Source organism: Acanthisitta chloris, unplaced genomic scaffold (genome assembly GCF_000695815.1).
Source record: "Acanthisitta chloris isolate BGI_N310 unplaced genomic scaffold, ASM69581v1 scaffold23237, whole genome shotgun sequence".
NCBI lineage: Eukaryota > Metazoa > Chordata > Aves > Passeriformes > Acanthisittidae > Acanthisitta > Acanthisitta chloris.
Window position 1 is genome coordinate 24,434 of NW_008683537.1, and position 20,722 is coordinate 45,155.

A 20,722-nucleotide genomic window follows, 5' to 3' on the forward strand; every position below is an offset into this window, starting at 1 on the left:
ACCACTTTAATGTTATCCAGTAAGTGCACAGTTCTGCTGACTGCAGGAAAAACTGTAGCATTTAGGGATACCGTTCAAAGCTCCCCCTGTGTTCCTAAACCCTTTTGTGTTTCAGGCATGGCTTGACAAGGCATCAGTTTTACCTGCAGCTTCGTAAAGATATTTTGGAGGAGCGATTATATTGCAATGATGAGACTGCCCTGAAACTCGGCGCTTTGGCTTTACAGGCAGAGCTTGGCAATTATGCTTCTGAGGTGTGGATAAATAATACAATATTTCTCAGAGGTCTCTCTCAACTACTTTTTGCTTTTGTTGTTTTGTTTAACTTGTTTGGGTTTTATGTTTGTCACAAAGGATTTGAAGAAGAAATGTGAATAGCACAGAATTTAAGTCCTTCAGTTAAATGCTCCAGACTTAATTAAAAAACTTACAAGATTTTCCTAATTAAGGAGCAGTAATGAGCCAGGCGAATTTGGCAGGAAATACAGCAGAATAATGACAGACTCTTGGTCCTTCATAATTGATAACATCCTAGAAACTGCAGAAAATCTGTCGAAAATTTCCAACATAGGCACAGCTTGGATGTGCAGAGTGGCTTAAAGAGATTAGTAAACATGGAGGAGAAACACAAATGAACACTCCAGAATTCACACCTATTTTATGTGTAGGCTCAGATCCACAAGCTGCAAGGACAGGAAGGTTGCTGATGGTATATCTGAACAAGCTGTCCTAGTTTTGAAGTGTATAGAAGATACTCATTATGTTCTCTTCAATATCCTCAGTTATATAAATCAGTGTAGATCTATTAATTGAACTCTGAGTGGTCTGATCCATCTGGTTGGATCTATTATGGCACCTCACTGTAGTTTGTACTGGTACAGCTGTAGCTGTCAGCTCTAAGGACATACCTGTAGGCCCAGCTCTTTTCTCCCCTCTGCACAAGGAAGTAGCATGTACTTTGAGCACCTGACTGAGCACAGGTGCAAGAGGCACATTTGGCTGTCAGGACACAAAATGCTCTTCCCCACTTTCTTTTAGGAAATGGCAACAGGGTGACTTCTGCATATGGGTCACCCTGAAAATGAATGCACCTCATAAAAAAAAGTCAAGAGTGAACAAAAGGCTCCTGTCTCTTTTGGTTCTTCATTTTTTTCCCCCACAGATGCATGGGAAGAGCTATTTTCGTGTCGAAGACTATGTTCCAGCAAGTCGAATAGAGAAAATGACCCTGGCATACGTACAGAGAGAGCTTGCAAAATTACATCGTATGAATCGTTCCCTATTTGAGGATGAAGCTGAACTGGAATTTTTAAAGGTAACTTGCCATACCTCAAACATTATTTATTTATTTATTTCCAGGTAGAAAGCCCCTTTCTATTTACTGTTGTCGATTATTTCCTTCTTGCCTGATACAGTGGATTTTAGATATGGTGAACCAATTTGAACAGTCAGCAGAAAACACAAAAGTTTCATTCTGCTGTGGAGACTGTGACTTTCACTGAGAGTTTATATAAAGCATTAAAGCACATTTTGGTGTATTTTGAGTGTCCTAAGGCCTGATGCAATTTTTTGGCATGTTACCAACATGTCTGGCTTCCAGATGATTATAAAACACGGGTATAAGCACTTTTTTTACTTCTGAAATTACAGCAGCTGTCAGCCACTTTCTAAACATGTAGTGATTGTTGTTTAAAAATATCTGTGAATCCTGGAAGTGAGGAAGGAGTTATCTTTTTTCCTGCTAATTTCTTCCTCTTCCCCACACTTCTCTGCTTTCCTTCAAATGAAAAATATCAGGGATTAGATAATGGATAAATATCAGTAGCCATTTTGCTGCAGTGCCACATGCTTTTATTTATAGCACCATTTTAGTTCAGTTGCTATTTAATTATATTAGTACCTCATCTAATACTGTCAGTGGAATTGAAGAAATAGATTGAAGCTTAGCCTTAATGACAGTCCCATCATCTGTGGCAAATCCAATGAAGAAAAGCAGCTTTGTTAGTATCTGTTTCAATGAATAAGTCTGTAGAAGGAGCCAACACATACAAAGTGAGAAAGATAGCCCCCATGGCACAAACGTGTAAATTCCAAATATGAAAGGGATTAAAAATTAAACCCCAGATTCAGCTAGTGATTATAGATGCCCCAGTTTTCGGGACAAGAACATTTGTACTATGGATACTTTCTGAAAAAATAGATCTTCTTAAAGTGTTTTATTTTGGACACTGAAAATCACTATTCGTGGTTGAAAAGTCATTTGGAGGTTCTACAGTAGCTTCCCAGAAAGAAAAAAAAATTCTAGAGTAAACTCATATCAATCTGTAGATAACAAAAGAGTACAGTAAATCCTCCTCATATTCCATAGTTCTGTAAACGGGTCTGAGCCACATTTTAACAATTTTGTGGCCAAGTACAGGAGGTAGAAAGCCAAGCATCAACATCCAGAACCTGTGGATGAATTCCTCAGAGTATCTTCTGCATGGTTAGATGATGGGGCAGAAGCTGCATCCTCAGTCCCTTGAAGTATAATCCTACTTAACTTTTTGCCCAGCAATGAGCACTGTGCAATAAAGAAATGACACTGAAGATCTGTTGATATAAAGCCTGGCACTGAAGGGAATTCTAAGGCAGTGACATTCCCTCAAAAATCACTGCTTTATTTAGGTGAGATACTTTGAGGTTTAATTTAGCAAAACCTCTAATTTAAGATGTCGGCAATGGAAATTTATCATGTTTCATTTTCAAAGATGATGACCATGAAGGAATGGGCATATGTACCTGAGTGAGTTTGTTGCAGGCTGGGAGCTGTGGTGTCACTGCAGTAAAGATTTCCAGATGATCATCATGGCTGTAGAAAGGAAACCCACAAGTCCATCATAATATCAGAGTAGCCCTGGCACCAAAATATTAGCAATTTTACTTAGCTTATCATATTTGCTGCACCTTATAATTTCTGGGTTTGCTCAGGGGAACAGAAAAGAAAATTGAAATACACGAGGTTTCACTGTAGTCAGCAGCAATAATCCTGCATGGATTTCTACTCAGAAACACACACAAGTGCCAAGTAACAACAATGCTGAATACCTCAATGCCATTGTTATGTCTAGATCATTGTGCAGGAAGCTGCATAATATTCCTACATCTTCAAATGCGGTATGTGGGAAAGTGTTATTTCAATTTTACACATGGAAAATGAACATATATAATGACTCTATGACATCCCAAAGTAAGGCAAGAGGCAGTAAGTATGAACATGTGATAAAGATCTTCAAAGGTTTCTTGACAACGTGAAACAATATTCAGTAAAGACACTCAAAACCATTTACTTTCCCATCTACCTACCTCTTCTTCCCATGAATCTGTTTGAGTAATGCATGTTAAACACACTTTTTCTCTACAAGGTGACTCAGCAGCTTCCTGAATATGGAGTGTTATTCTATCGCGTGTCCCAAGAGAAGAAAGGAGCGGAAGGAGACATCACCCTGGGAATCTGTGCCAAAGGCATCATTGTCTATGAGATCAAAAATCACACAAGAATTGCCAGTTTAAGATTCCAGTGGCGTGAAACAGAGAGAATTTCAGCTCATGTGAGTTGGAACTAACTGAATCTCTTCTCCGCTCTACTACTTACTTCCCTTTCCTGTCACTTTGATAAATTTATTGCATTCAGAACCAGGACTAGACTCATTCCCTACAGGCAAGTGCTTTTTGAAACAGTTCTAAATCAGAGCTGGATCTGGATGTGGATATGAAGATATCCAGTTCTTTGTGAGGTATAGTTCTGGAGCTTTTTGTCAAGGCTGGAGTCGAATTACTATAAAACTAAATAATCTGGTGTTGACTATTATGGAGACTATGTCAAACCTCTCTATTGCATGTTCCATATTCATTCCTCTCTTGTCTTTACTGTTCTGTCTTTCTTCTGTTTTCTTGCCTATACCAGGTCATGGCATCATGCCTCTTGCTTTCCAGATCTGATTATTCCCATCCTCATCTCTTAGTATGCTGACGCTTGTTAACAAACTAATATTGGTGACTGTGACCTCTTCTAAATGGGATTTTGACATTAGTGGTATATCAGTCTACTATTGTTCATTCTAGGCACCAAACTGCATCACATATTTCCCAGCTTATTTGCTCTCCCAAAATGGTCTTGCTGCCCATTGAAGATACGTTCATTTTCATATTAAATTGGTTTAATAATTTTAACATCTGTAGGGTGAAATTTTGCAGTTCTAGCAACCTGCTCTCTGTGCAATATCCAAAGGCTCTTGACTTTCAGCATAGAGGAGTTATGATCTCAATGACAGACACCATCCTAACAACTATTCAGTTTACAACAGGCATTTACTGCACCCAAAAGCCATGCAGTCAGGCATAAATACAACTGGACAAACTAACAAGATTATATAAATGAACTTTCAGTGCCTCATTGTAGTGACTGATCTATGAAGCAAGCTGTGGTATTTTTTCCTTCAGAGAAAAAAATTCATGATTGAGAGCAGCTTCAGTGGCAAGAAACACACCTTTGTTACTGATACAGCAAAGACATGTAAATATCTACTGGACCTCTGCTCTGCCCAGCACAAATTCAATGCACAGATGAATTCCAGGCAACTTCGGCAAGCTTCATCAGGTGAGGTATAAGTGCACTTTCATTATGGGGGCCATAGGACAAGGTTAGTTTGTGGGAAAGGTTCATTCACCAAAGCTAAGAATTAGAATGTGCCACATCAGTTTCACTCTGCTTCTGTTAGAAAATGTCTCCCACTACACTGAAAGGTAGAGGAGTGTGAGTCTAACTTGGCATGTGCATGTGAGTGAGTATGTGCAGGGGGTGAAGAGGCTAATATTCTCTAATGCTAATAACTGTGTAGCTAAACTCAGATTAAAACAAAACCGAAACCCATAATTTCACTTCCCTTCACCTGCTGGGAATTCTGAAGAAACGTATCAGACCTACCCCAAATGCAACCTGAATAATGTTCCTCACAAATTAAAACCATAGTAGTGCCCAGATATGTTGGAGATGAATCTAGTTATCTTTGCATAAGACAGGGGTTCAACCCTACAGTTCAGTCCCAGGACAAAATCCACTAAACCAAAGGCACATGAGTCATATCCACTCAACTATGTAGCTGTTAGCTGCTCTTACTGTACATTTGCCATGTCTGTGGAAGATATGACTAATGGCACCTTAGACTGCAGATTTTCCATAGTTTTTAAGACAAGGTTCTGTTCAACCCAGGGCAGTTATACAGCACTTCTTACCCACAGTTCTCAGTGTGTTCTGTAAAGATGGGTGAGGATCGTTATGGGGAAACTGAGGAACACAAGAAATAACAGCCTAAACTGACAGCTGTCATCACTCTTCAGTGGAGCAACATGAGTTTTTCACTAGCTCATCCACTGCCTTGATCAGAACCATGATCGTTTACAACCCCTGAGTGTTTGACCCACTGAGTCGTAGCAGGAGAATCAAGTGCCATGTCTCATCTGCTGGGATACTCCTTTCTGCAGGAAAACTGTAACAGTGCTGGCAACAAATTATTCCATGGGATATAACAGGATGATTGATATATTGCCTTCTTCCCACTAAAATTATTTCATGAAAGGTGAACTTCTACCTGCACAAATCTGTTACCATGGAAAAAGGTACTAGGATGGCATTTAGGTTCAAGGCACCTTTTGTTGCTTAATACCTGTAGCTTCAAACAACTTAGTGGGACTGTGCTTTGCAGCATACAAATAAGTGCTAATAGTGCCTCTTGAAGTTTTCTGTGTCACATTCACTTGTGGTAATATATCTTAATAAAAATTATTACATTCCATACATAACAGTGTAATATTATTGAGAACTAAGAGAATGATAACCCAAGTCCTGATTACAAGTACACCAAGTCACTGAAACAAGCCAGAATTACACAAGTTGTGTGTCTGCAGGTTCTGAGAGTTGCTGTGTGCTTGCTGTCCCAGAAAAAAAGGCTTTGTGAAGGCAATGATAGTGTTCAAAATGCTGCCTTTGCCACCACAGTGAGGCTGTAAGAGATTATGAGGCTCTTTCTGCATGCTTCTGCTTCTGCTGCAGTGTTCAGATGTATAAGACACCATCACTTCAAAACTTGTTAGCAAACCCCTACTTTGGAATCACCATGGCAACTCCCAGCCTGTGCTAATACTGTGGACAGTTAAGCCTTCTGATGCCTTAAGAAATGCCTCCGATCAAAGTCACTGAGGAGGAGGGAGCCTAGATTTAATGCTGCAGAGTAGCATTCTAGGAAGTTGCATTCAGGTTAATGTTTGTGAGGAAAACACATGGGAAGTTATCTGTCATGTACAAGCAGAATTAAATCCCACATTTATGATAGCCTGTATCAAGCAGGATTTTTGTTTTGCTTTCCAATGTGTCTCCAATTGCCTGTTGTCCCTCTGTCCTCCAAATCCCCTCTTCAGCCCACCAGTTGAGAGCCTAAATACATTAAGGCCTCCTTCAGGACTATCTTGTTTCAGAGAAATAAAATCTTTTGAGAGGACAGATTCATATACAGCAGAGCCCAGGTGTCTGTAAGCAAGTAGCAGAATTCACACAAAGGTGGAAAAATGGATAGCAAGGATTGTTGCCAAGATGGTCTCCTATTCAACTTCACTTGCACAAATCACTCATCTCCTTGGCACCTCGCTGAACTTCGGAGAGCATGTGCTAGTAGAGATCCCATCTTCTCATATATAGATATATTGGAGTGGAGGGACTGTGAAGTATGAGAAACTACCAAGCTGGCTAATTCCGACTGTGACAGACAGATATTTCTGGTACACTAAACATTTACAAAACATACATTACAGAGATATTCAGGGTTAAAATATATAGGGATGTACATTTCATCTGTCTCTGTGGAAACTGAATTTGAAGTGTAATACACAGAAATTAAATCAAAATACAGCATATATATTTCAATCCATTTCTTTCTATGAAAGAAATGGATTGAAAATTCTTTCTGTTCACTCCAAGGCCTCGATATTCTCAATGATACAAGAACAAATATATCTGTGATGTCAATCTTTTTTTCTGGCATGTTCAAAGGTTTAACTGAAAAGTTCATTTGAGCTTAAAAAGATGGGATAATATCAGTAGATTTGTTTTTTCTGCCTCCCTTCTCTCTCTTCTTATTCAGAGGACAGTAAATTTGTGGAAATAGACAAGTCAAATTCTGCATATGCAGCTCAGCGTGAACACCTTGCCCTGATTCAGAGACTGTCTCGTTCAGAGAATGTGCTCTATGGAGCAAACCTGGAAAACCTTTCTGCTGGGATGATGAGCAAATCTTGTGATAACCTCAGTGTGGAAACCAACAGCAGGACTAGAGACAAAAGCAATCTTGGCAGGTAGGTTTGCTTTTTCCTCTAAACATGTGTAAAAATACTCAGTCATAGACTATTATAATTGCAAACCTCTATGGTAAACTATGAGGTAAACTTTTCTTTTCAAAAGTTTTTATTGAGGTGACATCAAAAGGCCTGGGGCTCCATGGTGCCAGAAGTAATGCAAACACAGGCAGGAAGATAACAGACTGAAAGATAAGAACTTGTAAAAGAGTGACATTTAAATTTGTACCAGACTCAGGCATGAACCACTCATTGGGTTATGGGGAAGTATAAAAAAAAGGGAAAATAAATGTAAAATCTTTAATAGCTGTATATCTTCTCTGGATATGACAATATGTGAACTGAATGCCCAGCAGAAGCTGGGTTTGATCAGGAATGGAGGAATCAATACCTAATTGATTCCTCCATGTCTAAAGGCACAAATCATAGGGAACAGTGCAACAACCTCTCCCTCTTCCTTTGTTTGGTACATTCACCTGTGTAGGTGGTTACTATAGCTGCACACAGTCTCAAGGCCTTTGATGAATTCTCGTGCCTTTTAGAGTACTAAAAGCTAGAATAGAGCCAAGAAGAACATGAACTACTTTCAGACATGGTTTTGTCTAAATGGACAGCAGAGCTGAATGAATCATGCTGAGGCTGTGCTGTGTTTTCCTGATGCCTGCACTCAGCTGAGAGAAAAACACAGGGGTAAATCAGTCATGATACAATTGGTCTGTGGCAGCTGTTCTTTGGAAGCAAATGCTGGCAAGGATAAACTGCCTCTCCCCTGCAATGAAATGTGGCCCAGAAATCAGAATATTCGCTGAAAGACTATAAACATGTGCATTCTCAACTTTGCTCTGACAAACTACTGACAATGAAAAGTGCTAAATACCATTGCTGATTCCTTACTGTAACACAGACTTCATTTACTGCCATGCAGATCTGTATCAGGGCTATCCCAGTCAGAAATGCACATCCACTTGAATGGAAAGCAAAGGAGTTATGACTACCTCTCTATCCATTCAACTCAGAACACAATCAGTGGTGAGTATAATAAAGAGAGAAAACATCATTCCATATTTATTGTTTCAATAACAGGAGATCAAGGTATATTCTACTTACAGATTAAAGAATACCTATTTGTACTTCTAGTACTAGGAATTAACCCAGTTTACCAAAACAATGTGTTTTCCTCCCTTTAATGCTTTCTTTCTGTCAGGATCAGTGTTAAGGGACTTCATAATAAAATTACTCTGTAAATGGTGCCTAATGCTCTACAGAGACATAGTTCAGTACACCCAGAGACTCTGGAATGGGGCAATATCCCTGTGCTCAGAGGTCATTGTTTGATTTGCAATTGGGATCTACACCTCAATAAATAATGCATGAGACAGCATAGGCTCCAGGTCCTCCCTTTGTTCTTGCATTTCCATGACACTAAATGGAACAAGAACTGGATACCTAATTCTCTATCAGAAGTCATATTGCATGCACACACTGAGCAGATCTATGGAATATGAAGCTATGATTACTTGGTTAGTCCATTTTAAAATTAGAACTGTACTTTAAACACACTGTGACAATTGCACAATGTTAAGTAGTGTTAACACTACTGAAGTCACCACTGCAATCAGTGTTGGATGGATTGCACCTTTGGAGCCAAAAGGGCTTACAGAGCCCAAGGGTAGAGTTTCCACAGGAACTCGGGAGATTTTGTGTCCAAATCACCCCCAGGTTCAATGGGCACTATATGCCTGACTCTTTACATATCCTAATCTTAATAAAAACATTGCAGATAAATACATAGTCCTCCAGAAAGGAACATTATATTAAGAGCTTACACAGCGCTGTACGTAGACTTTTCTAAAGAATGAAAATTTCTGAGCACTTGTTTGAGCTTCCTCCCTGAACTATATTGACTCAGAAGTAATGCTAATGTTGAAATCAAGGACAAAATATATTTTTGTTCTGAAGCTCCAGTTTTGCATAATATATATCTCTACTGTCTCCCTGCATTAATCTGCATTTATTCTAGCTGTTTTGTTTCTGCAGCACCTGGATCACCAGCCATCCAAAAGGATGTTCTGCTAAGTGGTCTAGAAAGAGAAATCGTTTGTGTCAGCCTAAAACGTGACCCAAAGAATGGATTTGGTAAGTAAGGAACACTAATGGTATGTTTGTTACTATCAGATCCTGGTGCTAACACTGATACTTGCTGACTCAAGCTGGTCAAGACTGTAAACTTCTTCACCTCATTTATTCTTCTTATAGAGTAAGACTACCAATCTTTGTGAAGGACTTAGAATTTCCGAGACTGAAAAGGACTAAGCACATACATCAAGACCACTATATTTTCAGAGGATTAACTAAGGCCATATAGATCAGAGGGATCAAATGCTAAGGGCAGAATGAAAGGAACATGGTTTTAGTTTTGTATCTGAAATACATGTGCACTGATTTTATTTATCTTAGACCTTACAGGGATTGCCTTTGGTGGTGCAAAATGTCTACACAAGCTTAACAGGAATGTTTCTTGACTTTTGGATTTTTATTTGGATAATGTTTTTTTTATGTAATACTTTAATCACACTGTATCCTGTTCTTGTGGATGAGTTCAGAGGACCATCAGGTCTCACAGCTGGCCATTGATACAATTGAAAAATCAAATTTCTAAATGGTGCAGGTCTGTGTGTAATATCCTAATCCTAAACCAAATTATTATATCAGTGACAAGAATATATTCTGCAATAGGCAGAGCTAGGATAGTGAAATTGAACTACTTGACAATAGATTTAATTTTCTTAGATCTCTTACATATCCACTAGAAGTTTATATGACCCACCTCAGGTTTCCTGGTTGCAGATGTGGAAAAATGTTCAAATTTATCTAATGAGCTTTTATACCATTTAGCTCCCACTGGTGTTAAACACTAAGGTCCACATAGCTTATGACTCTCATAGGAAAGCAGTTGAAAGTCATAAGCCAGCAAAGTACTCTTATTGAGAAACTATATTTAACTAGTGGCCAAAGTCACCAGCACATTTTAATTATAACGTAAGTTTAAAGCTCTCCCTAATCCAGACCTTGATGCCATGTAAATCAGAGCTCCCCAATCTTCAGCCCATGTATAAAACTTACACCACTGGGATAAGAGTCTCTTGTGCTCTTAAGGTTCATCTTTCCTAGTACTGCCAGTGTCTCTACATTCTCATGCTATCTCATTTTTGCAGGTTTCGTAATTATTGGAGGAGAAAATGTAGGAAAATTAGACCTTGGTATCTTTATCGCTTCAATTATCCCTGGGGGACCTGCAGACAGAGCTGGAAATATCAAACCAGGTCATTATCCTTAGGTTTTAATTAGAACTAAAATACTTAGTTTAAAGTTAGCTACTCCGGATTTATATCCTTATTTAGATGTGTTTTGTCTTGTTTTTATCCTTTTTATTTTTCAGGAGGACGACTCATCTCTGTGAATAATATTAGCCTTGAGGGTGTTTCATTTAATACTGCAGTTAAAATCATACAGAACTCTCCTGATGAAGTGGAGCTCATCATCTCTCAACCCAAAGGTATAAAGGCAAATGCCTCTGCTGGCTATGGAATGCTAACAGATGACTCAGGACACTCATATTTATTAGGTACTGGGATGTAGTGGTATGTTCTTGGTACTCAGAGCCAGTTACAATAACCATACACTGGCAATGGAAACAGCCAACCTCTAGTAAGCACCATGTGATCTCTGTTCTACAGTCAGTGTGAAAAAATCTGTTCTGGGCTGCATTGCTGAACGCTAAGTGAATTTTGGCATATTTTTTCTCTGATAGAGAGTCATAGTTCTGTGCAGTGGTGAAACAAACATTTCTCCACATTTATAACAGAAGTGCTTCATTTTAAAGTGACTGACTCATTTTATAGATCTGATTTCACAACCAGTTGAAATAGGAAGTTACTTTGTCCTCCTGTGCTGGGGTATAACAACATTTTCCTTCAAGTTTACTTACTATTTGCATTCAGCAGTGTTTTATTTTGATGTGGCTTTACAGACATGTATGAAGAAGGACCAAATGAAGAAAAGAATTTATCAAGAGGAAACAGCACTAGTGGATCTGAGATCTCTTGTGTAGAGAGTGGGAGAAAAAGGATTCAGGATTGTCATACAGCTCTCTCTAAAGGACAGGACATAAATATAGATGAACTTGAGAAGGCTCTTTCCTGGAGTTTAGCACCAAAATTGGCCCCTAGGATTCCAGTTCCTTCAGCTGATAGCCTGGATGTAGAGGTAACTGAGACTTTGATGCTGCTCAGTAGTGTCACACCCAGCATATAACATATAACAACATATCAGCTATATTAAAAATGGAAAGTAACTGAGAAATTGAAAGTATGTAGAAAGGGGAAAGAAAACCTTGGAAGATGTTGCTTGTTCAATTACACTGTAAATGTCAAAATGATAGACTTGTCTGGAATATGTGAATAAATGGGGAAAATGTTCTACAAAATGTCTTAAAAAATTCTCCTTACTTTTCCAGTGGAGGTACAAAATTTTGATCATTTTCTTGCAATCTCTTAAGTTTTCAACCGGTCACATAACAGCTACATTTTGTCTCTAATTTCCTACTATAGACAGCCTCGCTATCTGTACTCAGCTTATGTACCTTTAGACAGATCTTATTTTGAGTAATGTTAACATAACCATGAAATAATGTCAGGGACATAAATGGTATCACTCCTGGCTTACAGTGACAGAAGAATCAAACCCTTTATATCTTCAGGAAATGCTCTCTTCCTTTTTTTTTTCCTTTCCCCCCTCTTCTTTTTTTAAAATTGAGATGCTGTAGTCTCATTAGTGTTTATATTTTTGAGACAGGAAGCTGACTCTTTCCACTTACCATCTCCATCTGAAACCAACTCAAAGGAAATCTATACGGTGAAGCTTGTTAAAGAAGATGGGACTTTTGGAATCAGTGTGACTGCAAGTGTTACTGTTAATCTTTCATTGTCTGTCAAACTTTTACATGACCGAGACCAAAGATCAAAGATAGGCTGATAACAAAAACTGTTAGCATGGCACATTTTAAACCTAAGTGTCTAATTGATTGACACAGAATGCCTAGAGTACTGGGTCTGCTCATTTCCACGTCCTGGCACAAAGCACATGGCAATACAAACCCTTTCTGTCCTTACTCAATTTAAGAACAAGATCTACCATTGAAAGTGGAGTTTGATTAGGGAGGGCTATACACAGAGACTCCAGAAAATGCAATGATGCAAAGAATTCTCCAAGTCATGACTGGTTTTGTTGCTCCTCTGCATCTCCTGGAACTTAGAGCCTATGTCTGTACAAACAAATGGCACAGGACCATGGCAGGGGCTCAAGCAGTGGCCCACAGGCACTGTTTAGTTGTTGATAGCCCTCAACACGGCTTTGGCCTGTGCCTCAACAAGCAATATAACCGAAGTCATCTCATGCTGAGGACCTCAAAGTTTAGCTATGTGGACTCAAGATATGCTATGTGTCTCACCCTGACGGCCAGAGAAAGGGTCCTAGATGATTTTATTTTGTAATATAGGGAAAACCAGTTCTCCATATATTTAGAGGACCAGAGAAGGCAGCAGTGAAAACTGTCTGCCACATTTGAATAATAATTCCTTGCCCTGGCTGTCAAAGTTGAATTTACTCCTCCAGGCTGAGATGCCTTTACAGTCTTTGCTGAAATGGAGTGGGAAGCAACAGCTATTTCATTGCCTACCGAAGAAATTAAGGGCCACTTTTTCATCTGAATTTGGCCAGGGGATGTAGATGGACAGAACATGATTGCTAGGTTAATCTGGAATTTCTCTGAGCTGCACAAGTTCAAGTCCATGCTTTATATATTGTCTGAAAGGTTAATAATTGCAGAATGGATATTGCATAGCTTAGAAGCTGGGCTAGAGAATAATTGAAAGATACAAGTCCATTTTTATGTGAGCACAGGGAAAAATTTATGAACATTTAGTAGGAGTTTTTATATAGCCACATAGAAATGCATTGCATTTTCCTGAGAAAATAAAACAAGATTACTGCCTATGGAAGTATATAACAACTAGATAGTGTCTTGGAGTAACATCCTCTTTCCTTTTTTCCCTATATCAAAAAAAAATTAATTCCTGAAACAGTTGCTTTGCAATGCATGCATAAGTTGCTTTGGTTTTTATCACAGGAAGAACATACCAAGACTCCATTAATCTGTGGGCATATGTTTTGCAGGGTGGAATTAACACTACTGTGCGTCACGGTGGGATATATGTGAAGTCCATTATTCCCGGGGGACCAGCAGACAAGGATGGACAAATAAAGATAGGTAACATGTCTGGAAATAAAACTCTGGGAAGCGGAACCCAGTGTTAGTGTGGACAATGAAACATATTTGGGACTGGAGGTCTTACAACTGTGAAATGTAATATGCAGTCTATCATTCCTCGGGCTGTCCCTGTACTACATATAGATATCCCATTAAAAAAACAGAAGCCTCACGTGAGCACTGAGTTACAGAGTTACTCTAGCCTGTAGCTGCCCACCAGGCTAGTGACTCTGACATCTGCTTTCTGTGTTACTGTGATAACCAGATACTATCACTGCATTTACTTACAGAATACCCTGGTGTGTTTTGAGTGCTAGTTACAGAATGCTGTACTACAACCAGTATTGCTTTCCTACAAAGTAATATTAATTTGACGCATGCAAACATGAAGATCTATTGTAACGTGGGTAGCTTCAACGTTTACATCCTCTGAACCTGAACCTTAAATCAACTTGACCCTTCTTTCTTCGTTTTCTTTTGCCTCAGGCGATCGTCTGCTGGAAGTAGATGGCATCAGTCTCTGTGGCATCACCCACAAACAGGCTGTGGAACACCTTAAGAAATCTGGCCAGGTTTGTACAACAGCACAGCTCAGTAAGATACCTAGTACACAAAACTGGACCTAGTATGAAGCATGGCAACAAAGCTCAGCCAAAAGAAACACATCCTACCCCAACCCTTATCCTACCCCATTTTCCTAAAAAGAAAAGTAAAAAACCCAGGGCTCACTGTGTACTGTGTAACTGGAACCTGTTCATCATTGTTTTAGATTGCCAACCTGGTTCTAGAAAGGGGAAACTACCAACTGTCAGAGCCACGTCTGGCTGCTAATGACAGAAAGGAGGACCAATGTGCAGTTGTTTCTGTGGCAACATCCTTCACAGATGGTAACAAGGACTCCTGCTTTTTGACAGATGGTAAGTGATAAAAAAGGAACTCAGGGTGACTTCTTACAGTGTGCAAGAAAGGAATGAATGAAAATACTCCTATGAAATTTCTGTGGGTTTGAAGGAAAACTGTACACTGAATAAAAAGATAATGTGCAATATTAATGACATTATTAAAAATCAATTCTGAACAAAGTATTTCTGATGTACTCTGAGTTACAGTTGCTAGATACAGCTGAATTTTTCCTAGGCATAAATACTGTATCTCTCAGCCTTTGTGAGTTGAGGCTGGCAAGGGGACAGCCCTGTCTGTACTCCATAGCACTCTCAGGCAGGAAGCAGCTGTGTTGGTGTGGCCAGGCTGTTACCCAGAGAAAGCACAACTGCTGATGCTGTGACAGTGATGAAGTTTGGGTGAACCTCTGCCCCAGGGCCAGGACTGGAGTCTGTCATCACTGCAGAAGATTCAGAGATCGTGTTTACAGAATTTAGCCAACAAATGAATGCTGTATCTTTTACTGATGGTTGTCTCATAAACACTAAGTGTGAACCATACCTTCCCATGGGACAGTTACTCCTCTACATTGTCGCTAGGAGAATGGAATTCAGCTACAAATATTCTTGCCTGGAAAGAGCAGTAGCTTGATTCTAGCTATGCTGATCAGTGCAGGACCTAAACCAACATTGGGAAACTACAGAATAGTAAAATCTATGCAACTCTTTCAGAAGAATGTCAGAAAAGGATAGCATGTCAATCTCTTTATGTTGGTGTAGGATGAAGGAACACAAACCCTTCTTTGCCATTAGTATCAGTGGATCTACCTCTGCAGCAAACAGGGAAATAGTCTGTTCTGAGTATATACCTCCTTAGGAAGTATATATGCCATGGTTCCCACTTTTTTCCAATCTCTGGTTTGAACAGATAATACGTTTGAAGTGAAATTAACAAAGAATATTGGAGGCCTTGGATTTAGTGTTCTGCAAATGGAAGGAGATGAAGGTTGTGAACACCTTGGAGGAGCTATTGTCAGGATCAAAAGACTGTTTCCAGGGCAGCCAGCTGCAGAGAATGGTGAAATTGAAGTTGGAGACGTAATTTTAGCTGTGAATGGGAAACCTCTTCAAGGGCTCTCGTATCAGGTACCAGGCAGTACTATTACTGGGGCTCTGGATGGGTAACAGGTTAATGAAGGCAATGTTATGAAATGGCATTTAAACTTAATTATCACCAGAAGGAGGCAGAATTTGCATATAATGAATCTGATTACTGTGTAGGATTCTTCTCTATATTTTTATGGAGAATTTCCTTTCTAAAAGAATTCTTACAGAGAATTTCCTCTGATATTTAATTTTCAAATTTCTTCCACTAATGCATGAAATCTATTGTTAGATGCACACTAGTTGTTAATTAGTTGAAATCTTTGTTGCTGTTAGGCATGACTGGAACATTTTTTTTTCCCTCTGGTCATTTGTGCTTTGTAATGTCATGCTAAAGATAATGCCCTAGATTCAAATTTCTATCAGGTGAGGCAAATCTTGTGTAACTTTTTTACCAGGAATGAGAAATTCTATACTCACATGAAGAAATTAAGTAGTAAAAATGGGCTATATGTGGATTTAGTTTTTTGTCATAATATGGCAGTTTGGGAGCTATGCTGATAGAATTGACCAAAGATGTGTTGCTGCCACATGCAGTTTGAGTGAATTTGTCTAAAAATTCTACTTCCTTCAAGAAAATATCATTAATTAATTTAAACCTACATGTCTGTTAATGTAAACAGAACTGACTACTTTTGATACACATCACATAAAAACTATGGACCACTTATCTGACAGCCCTTCAGTAGTGAATTGTGGTCCCCAGACAGTGCTGAGGGGCACAAAGACCAGGAATTTAACATTCATATTAAAAATTGTCTCCATCTCAGTTGGTAAAATGACATGTACTATAGACTGTGCTCTATCAGAAATGTAATATTCATTCTTTCTGCTTAGGATGTCCTGCACTTGTTGAGAGGAGCTCCTCGAGAAGTTACACTACGACTTTGCAGACCACCAAAAGGTGTTCTTCCAGAAATAGAGCAGATTGCCCTGGTAAGGCAAAGCTTCTGACAGTAACCTTGTTTCTGTAAACCTGGAAAGACACTACTACATTTTCTATCCAGTCTTGAACTAGGCAACCTTCCCTTTTCTCCAAGGCTCTCTATTCCATTTCTTTCCCTTCCTGGCATCAACTCAGCCTCAAGTTCAACTGATACTTCCTTACCAACCAAAATAATAGAAATCTGTGAGGTGTGAAATGTACTTATCCCAGTCCAACAGCTTTTGAGTTGCAGCACTGTCATAGAAGTAAACCAGTACATACCCAAGCAGACCTTCCAGTGGTGCTTCTAAAAATGCCCTATTAGATCCTACTAGATCTGCCAGAAACTGCAGATATTCTGAACTGCAGCTATTTTAACCTATAGGCTTGTCATAGTTAAATTACTCACAAACATGAGAGGAAAATATGGAACTTTTCCCATCCAGACTGCCTCTTAATGAAGTGAAATAAATGGTTTCAACTGGTTGTTCAGCTTCTTATTAATAGCAGAATCTGCAGGGGCTAAAACTACACACAAACAAGCAAAACCCTCCAAACAGTAGAAACTAAAACTGTGCCGTTAGATGTGTATTATTGTTCCTCCTTCTTGAACATGACTCATGGACACATACACAAGTCCCTCTTGCAATGAACATGCATTTGCTTTACTCTTGCTCCATGCAGAATTGCCCACTCATCCCATCCCACTAGGGTTTATAGCTGTCCGTGGGCAGATGGAAATGACTGTCAGAACCATCTCCAGATAACAAACTGGATCCTGTTGTTCTCCTACATTGTGCCTTTGGCTGATTTCTGTGGTCAGTCCCACAGGAGTCAAATCTGGAAGCTACTTCTATGTAATGAAGAGAATATAGACACAACATTGAGGCATGATATGAACAGAAATAAAAAAAGGGAACCCGTAGCAAATAATTCATTGGGGAAAGTGCATTTGTGTAGTAGTTCTGACTGGAACTCCCGAAGAATGTGAAAGATAAACATAAAGACAAAGAGTTATTTGATGAGAGAGTGCCTCCCTCCATATTTTCCCTCTCTTCTAGCTACTATTTGATATTTTCCCATTCAGAAGCTTATTGATATTCCCTTTGCAAAATATTTTGGTCTTAAAGGAAAGAAGATGGGAGATTCAAAAGGAGTTACACTAACCTTTCTGTTATTTTGGTAGACTCCAGCACCATCTCCAATCAAGGAGTTTGTGGCAGAAATGCCAAGTGGCACGGAGGTAGGAAACAGTATGGATCAGTCTACCAGTGATGGAGGTAGCACCTCTCCAGACCTCGAAGACTGCTTGGATTCTCCAGTGGCAGAAGATTTCAGTGAGCCTCCTGAAGATGACAGCTCAGCTTATGAAGAGCAGGAGGCTGAGTTTCAAGAGAAGCCCATACAGAACCTCACGACTTCCAGGGAGAGCTTCTATAAGCATCTTTGGAAACTTCACCAGGAAGCTTCCAGTTCTGAAGTTCTTCACTCCCTAGAGGAAGAACTGAAGCAGAACTGCTACTCACCATGTGAATTTGGACAGTCCAAAAGGTAGGGAATACTCTGCTCTGCAGCCTTTCCTTCGACGCTTGCAATTTTGAAAGTGAATTGCTTAGGTTTAAGTACAAGGCTATCTGCTTCTAATCACTGCTGATTACTGAAGATTTTGCTTTACCATCTTATTCTTATTCTCCTAATCTGCCATCTATATTCACTCCCTTCTTATTAGAATATTGCATAAATCTGAATTACAAGACAGTTGTATGAGTGCTGCACTACTGTAATCACTTATGCTGTTCAGCTGAAGCTGGTCGCCATTTGGAATCAGTGAAAAGACTCTTGTTGACTTAAATAGGAACCAAATACTTTCTTATGTATTAAATAATCTTTTAATTGTAATTTTTTCAGATCTGATTTAAATGGGCACAAAAATGGTTTTAAATTATGTGATCTTTTATTTTCAATTTTTTCATACAAATCAAAAAAAAATCAGAAGACAAACTGTGATCAAGGAGGTTAAAAAAAAAGGTTGTTTTCTATTTTCTGATCTTCAGAACACAATAGAAGGCCTGAGCCAGAGGAATTACACAATAAAATACAGTGCAAACAGACTCAGTCTCCTTTTACACTCTTTTGGATGTATCAGACACTGGCACGCAGATCCATCCATTTTAATCACTTTTCATAGTGCAAAAGAATATAAATTATCAGAACAGAAAGGATTGGTACAAAGGCAAATTAAATCTCCTAGAGGCCTTTAACTTACAGCTGTAGTATTTTTATTGAGAAACTAATTTCTGTTTTTCCACACAGTCCATTGAAATCTTTTTGTTACTTTCAACACTCATTAAGCACAGACCCAGGCAGACCTTCCAGTCTTAGTGGAGTTACAGAACTAGTTGACTGCAATTCAAGTGGTAATTCATAATTTTAGTTTCTCTTTCTTGAGAGAAGCTTCGCTCGATTCATGAAGGAAGCTCCTGCTTACATATCTGCTTCTCTACTTCTGAGAGTAAAACCAGCAGAAAGATGTCTGTAGCAAACATATTTGCCAGGAGATACAGATTCAACAAAACTAAGTTTATTGTGAGAAAACATCAATTCCAAGAAAAGTTTTGGATACTTTCCAAGAAGGAAGTTCTGAAATAAATGTGTTCGTTTGATACATTTTCAGTATCACTTAGTTTCAGCTTTAGCATTTTCAAAAGGCAGCCAGAGCAGTTTAAGATGGCATGCATTTTAAACAATATTTTAAACATAATCTCAATTTAAATGATCCTTCTAGCTAAAAACACAAAATCCCCAGAAGGAAATGGGCAATAATAAAGGAATTCCTTTTGATTCATGAAGAAATTTCTTCAGATTCTTCAAAATATTTCATGCAAATGTATACATCTTCTGATTTGAATTTTAGAACTTCCCTGCTTAGGGTTTCACAGGGAATATTCCTTTCACTCTTCATCACCACCACTAAGAACCTGTGAAAGGGATGCTTTGAAAAACCTTAACCCTGTGAAGTCCAGGTGCAGGGGTCACACGACTCCAAAAGAAATTCAAGTATCTCAGTGGAGCTGATGTATGTGCCTGCAGGACCCAGACTCCTGTTATTTCCTGTGATGATGTAGAGATGGGCTAGAAGCTGTGTTATGATTAAGCCACTCACTGCTGGCTCATTGCCTTGAGCTCATATAGCTCTGCCAAACACCTTTCATACCCTTTGAAGGTCATTCAGCACTCCACTACCATGTGACAGCTTCTATGACATCCACTTGGCCCAATGTCCACTGAATGTACTCTTTCCTTTTCTGCCTCCAAAAGGAGCAGAGTGCATTTGCTGTTATCCTTCAACATTTCTTTTAATTAATCCAGTCTTCTTTCACAGTATTGTAAGTATTTGTTATCCAGCTATTAAAGTAGCTGGATAAAACTGTCAGTAAATGACCTTAAAGTGTCAGTCTCATTCTCAGCTTTGCTGTGCTACAGGAGATGGCCATTTTCTCATTTCCTCCCTGCACAGACACACTAACAGACTAGGTTGCTTCCCTCACTGAGGGCATACAGCATGAGCCTCTAAGTTTTTCTTACTTCCCTAAGTTCTTACTTCATCATCAAAGGCTACTAGCTATATCCATCCAAAGTGACTGTTTTGCTACTCTGCTGTATAGCTTCCTTCTGACTATAGACAACTTTGGAAACAAGAACCTAACAGTGGGGATCTTCTGTGATTTCATACAAGACATGCAATTTAGTTTTCTTTTAGTTGTCTGTGTTCGCTTGGGAAATAGTAGACAGTTCATTTCTATCAAAGAGCAAAAGATCCTGGGTGACAGATATGAAATGTCATAGCATCTTTGCTAGGTGAAGCATTAATAAGAGCTATGCCATTTTAAGTGTTTTTCAGATGAATGAGGTTTAGCAAGATTTCAATAAGTATTGATATGAAGAAAACATATTTTTGTTAAAAAAATTGTGTTTCAAGCATTCTTATGAGCTTTAACAGAGAATTCTATGGAGACAATGACATAGTAGTCTATTAGG

At 38.9% G+C, this 20,722-nt stretch overlaps 1 protein-coding gene across 1 annotated transcript in view; it reads left to right on the top strand.

The window, feature by feature from the left end:
* The window catches only part of FRMPD2 (FERM and PDZ domain containing 2), a gene marked incomplete at its 5' end in the record, with an annotated part of 36,315 nt that extends 18,076 nt beyond the window's left edge, over window positions 1–18,239 (top strand). The window contains 18 exon segments of the mRNA XM_009078986.1: window positions 1–30; window positions 116–254; window positions 1,163–1,315; window positions 3,405–3,590; window positions 4,483–4,639; window positions 7,176–7,386; window positions 8,312–8,415; window positions 9,424–9,522; window positions 10,602–10,709; window positions 10,826–10,942; window positions 11,417–11,652; window positions 12,241–12,345; window positions 13,621–13,714; window positions 14,201–14,286; window positions 14,484–14,631; window positions 15,524–15,741; window positions 16,597–16,695; window positions 17,871–18,239. The exon segment at window positions 1–30 is cut by the window's left edge and continues 121 nt beyond it. Of these exon segments, the coding sequence (XP_009077234.1) occupies window positions 1–30; window positions 116–254; window positions 1,163–1,315; window positions 3,405–3,590; window positions 4,483–4,639; window positions 7,176–7,386; window positions 8,312–8,415; window positions 9,424–9,522; window positions 10,602–10,709; window positions 10,826–10,942; window positions 11,417–11,652; window positions 12,241–12,345; window positions 13,621–13,714; window positions 14,201–14,286; window positions 14,484–14,631; window positions 15,524–15,741; window positions 16,597–16,695; window positions 17,871–18,239 (2,659 nt within the window).
* Between the last annotated feature and the right edge of the window lie 2,483 nt (window positions 18,240–20,722).